Source organism: Triticum dicoccoides, chromosome 4A (genome assembly GCF_002162155.2).
Source record: "Triticum dicoccoides isolate Atlit2015 ecotype Zavitan chromosome 4A, WEW_v2.0, whole genome shotgun sequence".
Classification (NCBI taxonomy): Eukaryota; Viridiplantae; Streptophyta; class Magnoliopsida; order Poales; family Poaceae; genus Triticum; species Triticum dicoccoides.
Window position 1 is genome coordinate 607,178,995 of NC_041386.1, and position 10,176 is coordinate 607,189,170.

The window sequence follows — 10,176 nt, forward strand, 5'->3', positions numbered from 1 at the left end:
CAGAGAATATTTGGGTACTTAAAGAAGAAGAATTAGGGTTACATGAGCCACAAGGGGACCACAAGCTTGGGGGGCACCCACCCGTAGGGCGTGCCTTATGAGCTTGTCGCTGCCTCGTGGCTCCTCTAGCCTCCTCTCGAAGCTTCTAGGGTGTCTTGCGGTCCAAGAAAAAACAACAAAAGTTTCATTCCGTTTGGACTCCACTTGGTATTGATTTTTTGTAAAGGCAAAAACAAGGAAAACAACAACTCACACTTGGCACTAGGTTAATAAGTTAGTCCCAAGAAATGATATAAAATAGCATAATAATGCATATAAAACATTCAAGATTTATAATATAATAGCATGGAACAATAGAAAGTTATAGATACGTTGGAGACGTATCAGGCATCCCCAAGCTTAATTCCTGCTCGTCCTTGAGTAGGTAAATGATAAAAACAGATTTTTTGATGTGGAATGCTACCTAACATGTTTGTCATGTAATCTTTCTTGATGTGGAATGAATATTCAGACCCGTAAGGTTCAGAGAAAAGTTTAATATTGATATAAAAATAATAATACTTCAAGCATACTGAAAAGTAATCATGTCCTTTCAAAATATCATGTCTAAAGGAATTTATCCCTACAAGATCATATAGTCTTGTAATGCTCCATCTTCTTAACACAAAGTATTTATCATGCACAACTCAGAAGACAAGCAGAGCAATTGGTTCATACCTTTTAAGGCACTTCAGCTTTTTCAACTCTCACACAATACATGAGCATGAGCCATGGATATAGCACTATAGGTGGAATAGTATATCATGTTGGAGGTTGTGTGGAGAAGACAAAAAAGGAGAAAGTCTCACATTGACAAGGCTAATCAAAGGGCTATTAAGATGCCCATCAATTGATATCGAAGCAAGGAGTAGGGTTTGCCATGCAACGGATGCACTAGAGCTATAAGTGTATGAAATCTCAAAAGAAAACTAAGTGGGCATGCATCCAACTTTCTCTCTCATGAAGACCTCGGGCATTTGAGGAAGCCCATCAGTAAAATATACAAACCAAGTTCTATAATGAAAAATTCCCACCAGTAATATATGAAAGTGACAAAATAGGAGACTCTCTATCATGAAGAACAAGGAGCTACTTTGAAGCGCAAGTGTGGAAAAGGATAGTAACATTGTCCCTTCTCTCTTTTTCTCTCATTTTCCCCCTTTTTTGTTGGGCACTTTGGCCTTTTTTGGGCTCTTTAGCCTCTCTTTTTTCATCTAGAGTCTCATCCCGACTTGTGGAGGAATCATAGTCTCTATCGTCCTTTCCTCACATGGGACAATGCTCTAATAATGATGATGATCACACTTTTATTAACTTACAACTCAAGAATTACAACTCGATACTAGAACAAAAGTATGACTCGGTATGAATGCCTCCAGCGGTGTACTGGGATGTTTAATGATCTAGCGTGACATGTATAAAAAATATGAACGGTGGCCAAGCCACAAATACTATGTAAACTATATCATCATGCAAAGCAATATGACAATGATGGTATGTGTCATAATAAAAACGAATGATGGAAGTTGAATGGCAATATATCTCGGAATGGCTATGAAAATGCAATAATAGGTAGGTATGGTGGATGTTTTGAGGAAGATATAAGGTGACTTATGTATGATAGAGTGTATCATATCATGGGATTTGGATGCACCGGCGAAGTTTGCACCACAACTCAAGGTGAGAAAGGGCAATGCACAGTAACGAAGAGGCTAGCAAATGGCGGAAAGGTGAGAGTGCGTATAATCCATGGACTCACATTAGTCATGAAATACTCACATACTTATTGCAAAAGTTTATTAGTCCTCGAAGCAAAGTACAACTACGCATGATCCTAGAGGGGTAGATTGGTAGGAAAATACCATCGCTCGTCTCCAACTGCCACTCATATGGAAGACAATCAATAATAAATCATGCTCCAATTTCATAGCATAACGAGAGACCATACGTGCATGCTTCGGGAATCACAAACCTTAACACAAATATTCTTACTAAACCACAATTAGTTACTAGCATGACTCTAATATCACCATCTTTATATCTCAAAACAAATGCAAGGAATCAAAGTTCTCATATATTCAATGATCTCATGATTTTTTATTATACCTCTTGAATACCCATCATATTAGGACTAAATTCACAAGTCAAGCAAATTTCCATACTATTTATAAGACTCTCAAAATAATATAAGTGAAGCATGAGAATTTATCCATTTCATTAAAATATAACCACCGCCGTGCTCTAAAAGATATAAGTGAAACACTAGAGCAACAACCTAGCTCAAAACTAGAAGTTGAGCACATAGAGTGTACTAACAAATTCACGATTACTGTATGTCCTTCTCAAAAGGTGTGTCCAGAAAGGATGATTGTGGCAAACTAAAAAGCAAGTAAAGCAAAGACTCATATAATAAAATGCGCTCCAAGAAAAATACATATCTTGTAGCTAATAAATATATAGCCTTAAGTAGTTTACCTATGGATCATAGACAAAAGAGGGGATGCCTTCCGGGGCATCACCAAGCTTAGATGCTTGGTTGTCCTTGAATATTACCTTAGGGTGTCATGGGCATCCCCAAGCTTAGGCTCTTTCCACTCCTTATTCCGAGGTCCATCAAAACTTCACCCAAAACTTGAAAATTTCACAACACAAAACTCAAGAGAAAACTCGTGAGATCCGTTAGTATAATAAAGAAAATCACCACGTTTAGGTACAGTTATAAACCCATTCCAGTTTTATATTTGCATTATATCTACTGTATTCTAACTTCACCATGGTTCATACCCCCTGATACGACCCATAGATTCATCAAAACAAGCAAACAACACAATAAAAACAAAATCTGTCAAAAAGAAAACAATCTGTAGTAATCTAGACTTTAGCCAAACTTCTATTACTCCAAAAATTCTGAAAAATTAGGAAAACGTGAGCAATTTGTATATCAATCTAGTGTAAAAATTCAAGAATTTATCACATTCCAGCAAACCAGATCAATTCTGTTACTGTGCGCAAAAGTTTCTATTTTCTCACAGAATCAAATCAACAATCTTCCAAATCATCCCAAAGGACTTACTTGGCACAAACACTAATTAAAATACGAAAAAACAATCATATCAGAAGTATAATGGTATATTTATTGGAAAACAGAAAAGAAAAATATTGGGTTGTCTCCCAATAAGCCCTTTTCTTTATAGCCATTAAGCTAGGCTTTGAGATTTCGATGATGCTCACATGAAAGATAATAATTGAAACACAAAGATAGAATCTTAAAACATGTGACAAACAAATTTAAGTCTAACATGCTTCCTATGCATAGGCATTTTATAAGTAAACAAATTATCAAGGCAACCAAAAACTAGCATATGCAAGGGAGAAGAGTAAAACATTGACAATCTCAACATAACGAGAGGTAATTTAGTAACATGAATTTTTTTACAACCATATTTCCCTCCCTCGTAATAATTACATGTGGGATAGTATTCAAATTCAACAATATAGTTATCACATAACATATTCTCTACATGATCCACATGCATGCAAAGTTGACACTTTTCCAAAATTGTGGGATTATCATCAAATAAAGTCATGACCTCTCCAAACCCACTTTTATCAAAATTTTCATAAGATTGATCATTCTCCGAAGTAGTGGGATCATTATTACCTAAAGTTGGAACTCTTCCAAACCCATGTTCAATATTATCCCAAACGTATTCATCACAAGGCTTAAATTAATTTTTAAGATCATAAAAAGAATCACCCCAATCCTGATCATTCCAATAAGTAGTGGACATATCAAAATTAGCATCCCCAAGCTTGGATTTTTGCATATTCTTAGCACAATTGACGTTAATAGAATTTATAATAACACCATTGCAATCATGCTTTTCATTCAAGGAGCTACCGTGAATAACTTCATAAATTTCCACTTCTAGCACTTCATCACAGTTTCCAAATTCACGAATTTCAAGCAAAACTTCATAAAGATAATCTAGCACACTCAACTCACTAGCAGTTGGTTCATCATAGTTGGATCTTTTAAAAAGATTAGCAAGTGGATAAGGATCCAAAAACTTTTTGCTTCTTATTTGGAATAAACATACAATTATACCTAGCGGATAAGCAAACAAACCAAGTAAGACATAAAGGCAAACGAAAAAAGGAAAATGAAAAGGGCAAATATTTTTATGATTTCTAAAAAGGTTTTAGAAGTGGGCAAGAGAAAATCGAGAGGCAAATGACAAATAATGTAAATGCAAGAGATGAGAGTTTATGATAGGTACTTGGTAGGCTTGATGTAGATCCTCCCCGGCAACGCGCCAGAAAATCTTCCTGCTACTTCTTGAGCTTGCATTGGTTTTTCCTTTGAAGAGAAAAGGATGATGCAGCAAAGTAGAGATAATTATTCCCCTCGGTTGAGAACCAAGGTATCAATCCAGTAGGAGAAACACACAAGTCACCAATGGTTGCACCTACAAAAGCAAACAAATACACTCACCCAATGCGATAAAGGCATTTTCAATCCCTTCACGGTTACTTGCAAGGATGAGATCTTATAGTGATAGATATAAAATATATGTAAAAGTGCTAAATAAGATAAAAGTAAATAAATTGCGACAAGGTATTTTTGTGTTTTTATTTTATAGATATGAAAATAATATGATAAAAGAGACCGAGGGCCCATAGTTTTCACTAGAGGCTTCTCTCTTAAAAGAAAGCATATGGTGGGTAAACAAATTACTATTGAGCAGTTGATAGAAAAGTGCATACTTATGACAATATCTAAGACAATGATGATGAATATAGTCATCATGTCCGTGACAAGTAGACCGACTCTTGTCTGCATCAACTACTATTACTCCACACATCGACCGCTATCCAGCATATGCATCTAGTGTACTAAATTAACAAGAACGGAGTAATGCCATAAGTAAGATGGCATGATGTAGAGGGATAGATCCAATCAACATGAAGAAACCCCATATTTTTATTCTTAGTGGCAACAATCCAAATATGTGTTATGTCCCTTTCTGTCACCGGGAATAAGCACCACAAGATTGAACCCATTACAAAGCACCTCTCCCATTTCAAGAAAAATCTATTTAGTTGGCCAAACCAAATCAATAGATCGAAAAGAAATAGAAAACTTTCTTAATCATGCATAAAAGAGTTCAGAGGAGACTCAAATAATATTCGTAGATAATCTGATGATAAACCCACAATTCAGCGGATCTCAACAAACGCACAACTAAAGAGGATTACATCAAATGGATCTCCAAGAACATCGAGGAGAACATTGTATTGAAGATCAAAGAGAGAGAAGAAGATGTATAACTACTAGATATGGCTCCATAGGTCTGTGGTAAACTACTCACACATCATCGGAAGGGCAGCAAGGTTGATGTATCCACGTCCGGCAGAGTACCAGAAAAGTCCTCCTAATGGGATCACACGAGGACAGAAACTTTCTGCGGCGGAAAAGTATTTTTTGTGAGCCCCTAGTCTACTGGGAATATTTGGGTATTTATAGAAGAAGAATTAGGGTTAAATGAGCCACAAGGGGCCCACAAGCTTGAGGGGCACGCCACCCTAGGGCGCGCCCGACAAGCTTGTCGCTGCCTCGTGGCTCCTCTGGCCTCCTCCCGAAGCTTCAAGGGTGTCTTGTGGTCCAAGAAAAATCATCAAAAAGTTTTGTTTCGTTTGGACTGCATTTGGTATTGATTTTCTGTGAAGGCAAAAACAAGGAAGAAACAACAACTGACAATTGGCAGTAGGTTAATAAGTTAGTCCCAAAAATGATATAAAATATCATAATAATGCATATAAAACATTCAAGATCGATAATGTAATAGAGTGGAACAATACAAAATTATAGATATGTTGGAGACGTATCACCGTCTCATCGGAGTACTCCTTCTCGTCCAACGAGCCGTCGGACGATTCACCATAGTGCTCGTATATGTACTCCAAATCAGAATCCATTGCTAGAAAGAAGAAGGGAAAAATGTTTCTAGCTCCGGCCATTCATCGAATAGTTGTCGGACATGGTGTGTATAGCGGTAAAGGATGGTACCTCGTGGGGCCGCTGGAGGACAGAGGTTGAATGATGATGGATGAGAAGAGGGGTGGAGCCCTACTGGAGCGCTGGAGATGATGGAGACATAGAGTTCCGACAGGGGGTGTGGCGTGATGGCCGGGGTGGTTGAGCGGCAGCGAAGGCAAGAGAGAAAGTAGGAAGAAGAGAAAATGGGGAGGATGGAGACTTGGGGTCCAGGAAGGGTTTTGGTTAGGCTGGGGGTGTTGCAGTCCTACATGTCTACTGTCCGAACTCGCGCAAAGCTCCCCTACTTTTGTCTCCGGTTTGCGGTGTCCGGACCATGCATCGGACCGACACAGGCCCGCGTAGGATGGCATCCACAGTCCGGACACCGTGATCTGAACATATGCGGGTAGTTTACGGGTCCGACGTGGAGAGGCGCTAACGGACTTTTGTTTGAAAATATCAAGCACCTTACGAGCTGCCTAATTAACCTAGGGTTAGATGGTTATAGTCATGTAACTATATTGTTAGCTCACCACAGTTTAAACACTGTGTTCAACGTCACGAGAGATATCGTTTACATCCAGAGAGATGTCCATGGAGACTTCATCAATATTGGTACTCCATGACTATCGCCACGAGTTATGTGGTCTACTGGTGATATGCATGTGTATGCGTGTCCCTGGTGGCTATGATATTCGGATCACCATCTTTACGTTTCAAATTTCCCTCCTCCCTTGATCTCTTCCCAATCGATTGTTTTCCTAACCTTCCAATGTCTAGGAGCACAAAGAACTCTACATTGTCCAACCCATCCACTTCAACCCCTAACTTGAATCTGAATCTCGTTGGTATTGGTGATAGGAATATATATTTTGAATATAACTAATTGAAAATACGATTCATGAAGTACATACAAACATTATGCAAAGCTACCATCGTAAGTGTTTTCTAAGTTTATTTTTCCTTGATATGACTAACATTGCTTGTCAACCTACGAGTAGCTATTCAGCCTGTCCTGCACTTTTTTTCTCATATCCATAACCATAAACGAATCATGGTGTTGGTGGCAAATTATTTTCTTCTTATAATAGAATAAGAGGACCTCCTGTCGGTTTATAGAGAAGATTTGTTTTGAGATTGGAAGAAAGGAAGGAGTACTATTGTTTGTTACTCTTGCTCATTCTGATGTTCTGCATGCTAACGTTGTTGTAACCGCAGCCCTCTAGTTACCTCTCCTCTCACTCGAACGGGGGTGGAAAAAGAAGAACAGTGGACACGAGAGATTTTTCGGCCGGCGCACGAACGCCGCCACGGGCACTCAAACATCCCAATTTTTTCTTCTTTACAATGGCTACATGGCTTACACTCGGCTCAACCTACAAGAGTACCCATGCGGGGGATTTATATACGGTGCGCACACACACACACACCCCAAAAGCCACACACGCACGCACAACCCAGCCACACCGCAAGTCACGCACTAGCTAAGGTACTACATGGGGTCGGGCTCTCCTGCTGGGTTCCCAGCATGCACTATCGTGCAGGGCGAACCAGAGGCCAGCACGTGTTCTGGTGAACCCCACCACTCAATAATACGTTTTTATTTTTTTTAATTTATTGAAGCCTTATCCCAGCACACTACTGCTGCCGCTCCCTCTATTCCACAGCCACTGATTCCACTGCAAGAGAGGATTATGGCTTGGTGAAATCCGGCGTCCGGGCTGTGGCCAGCGGCAAGACCAGAGATTTCGCTGCTAGCCCCGCCCGTCTCTGACGCGCTTAGTGAACTAGAGCTGTCGCGGGTAGCGCCATCAGTCTCCGGCGCGCTTCGCCGCCGGGAGCCGTGGGGTGGGTTTGGAAGGCGGTGAGACGGGAGTCGTCGCCACTAGCTAGCGTCGCGCGCCTTCGGCACGCTGAGCTGCTGGGGCCGTGGTCTTAGATGGAGGAAAGATGGGATCCGTCGTGGTTAGCTCTGCTCACCTCAGAGGCGCTGTGGTACACCCGACCGTGTCCTTGGCCGGCGGCAAGATGGGAGCCATCACGGCTAGTGGTGCCCGTCTCCGGCGCACCCAAGGCCATGCCAAGGTTCTGTCCAGCCCGCTCCGTGGGAGATGGTGCCATGGTGGAACTGCTGCACCGTCAGCCGATGGCCGAGATGCCGCGCAGTCGCACTAGAAGGAGCGAGCTTGATGCAGACTCAACAGGAAAAGGTGCGTGAAGATTCATTAGTTCATCTACCTCTGTACTAGTATCTACCTCTGTCTGGTAGCTAACTAGCTCTCGTACTAAACTTTGAAGCATGAGAGCTATCCATTTTTCTCTACTTCTCTGCTTTTCAATAGCATTGTACTGGGGGGAAATCACAAATTGATGAAAACGCTTTTAAGTAAACTTTGAAGTATGAGAGCTATCCATTTTTCTCTGCTTCTCTGCTTTTCAATAGCATTGTACTGGGGGGAAATCACAAATTGATAAAAACGCTTTTAAGTAAATGTAGTGCCGAAGATCACATTTAATTGGAAAACTAAACCACAGTTACACATCTAACATATCAAAAGGAATAACCAACAACTAATTCATATTCATGTATATATCTTTATTGAGCATAAACCATTGTGCATCTAACATCAGAAGGAATGGCAAGATAAATTATTACATCGCAAGGTAACTGTTTTGTAGAGCAATCCTGAGATACAAAGTTTATATAGAGCTATTTAAAAGGGTTTATCTTGTATGCGACTTGATTGGCTACCCAAGACCTGGAAGAACAAAGAAATAATTTCTTGTGAGATATAAACTTGAATTAGGAATATGACATGTAAGTGATCAATACCTCAATTGGCAGCTGGTCATTTTTTAGATGTTGGCCATCCCGAGTTCGATAACATTTGGAAACTCTAGATACAATGTTGATCCAAAAGTCAATACAAGTGAATGACATGTGCATGTTCATTTTAATTTCTAGCGATTAACTAATAAAATTCATCATATACTAATTAGTTGATGGACAACACACAGAGTAAAAAATCACACGATATTCAGTCCTGGTTTTAGCATAACATGAAAAGCTCTTAAAGATGGTACAAAATGTGTTGCAAAACAACACATGGTAGTCACAATAGCATTAGCAAAATATTGATTTTTTTTCTTTGATACAGTAATCTCTATTATTAGAGTTATCAAAAAAGAGAATAAGTCAAAGGAGAAATCTCATGCAAGAAAATTTAGCACAAACTTAGGTGGTACTCTCATGCATAATGTGCACAACATCGTAGGAGTGATCATCAGTAACACAATTATAATGCAATTTCGAAGGGCTAAGTAAGATGAAGTATGGGGAGCTATTTCTGAAGGACTAATTTACATGTCATACATTCAACTCTTTATTTGTTTGTTTCTTTTAATCTTATCACCTTCGTATGATCAAGAGTGTTAATAATCTGTACATTGCATTGCAGGAGCAAGAACATACCTACAGACGACGAAGTGCCAGGAGCTCCATCCATGCTGAAGAACACCGTAGATGTTGATCCACGGAGAGGACAATTTTCTGTCAATCTTGATCTATTCTCCTCCCATCCGGAGTGGGTAACAATGGAAATAGATTGGTAGGACAAAGGATGAAGCCACGAAAGAGATTTTGGCGGCAATCTGTTGTTACGCGGGAGAGAAAGATGTGGTTTCGCTGATTTTCTAGAACCTAATTGCAATCAGAGAGATATGCTGGGTTGTTTAAGTGGTGGGGTCCACCAGGACACGTGCTGTCCTCTGGTTCGCCCTGCACGATAGTGCGTGCTGGGAACCCAGCAGGAGAGCCCGACCCGTACTACATGCATGCATCCATGACTCGGCCACTAACAACTTATCCATGCATGCGTGTGATTCAATCCTTCCCTACTAACTAGGCAGTCAACCAACAAACTTGCATCAAGATTATGGCTAATAATTCCCCTCCTAATCTTGACACGCCTTGCCGTCGACCATCGTCTTGAACGCCTTCGCTTAACGTCATCACGCGCCTCCGCGCCCGCTGCGACGTGTCGTGAGCCCGCCGTCGACGGAGTTGATGTAGCTCGCTTCGTTGTCGTCGTCATGAC

The 10,176-nt window shown here is 40.3% G+C and overlaps 1 protein-coding gene and 1 long non-coding RNA gene across 2 annotated transcripts; one reads left to right on the forward strand and one right to left on the reverse strand.

Moving 5' to 3' along the window:
* The first annotated feature begins 7,755 nt into the window (after positions 1-7,755).
* Positions 7,756-9,815, forward strand: LOC119287278. The gene is made up of 2 exons (XM_037566797.1): positions 7,756-8,289; positions 9,538-9,815. The coding sequence occupies exons 1-2, from the start codon at positions 8,019-8,021 to the stop codon at positions 9,588-9,590; spliced, it is 324 nt and encodes a 107-aa protein (XP_037422694.1). The 5' UTR covers positions 7,756-8,018; the 3' UTR covers positions 9,591-9,815.
* On the reverse strand, positions 8,661-9,670 carry LOC119287279. Its single transcript, XR_005140803.1, has 3 exons — positions 9,552-9,670; positions 8,913-8,976; positions 8,661-8,838 (listed from the first exon to the last, which is right to left on the reverse strand). It is a non-coding gene; the product is annotated as an uncharacterized LOC119287279 (long non-coding RNA).
* Positions 9,816-10,176: the final 361 nt, after the last annotated feature.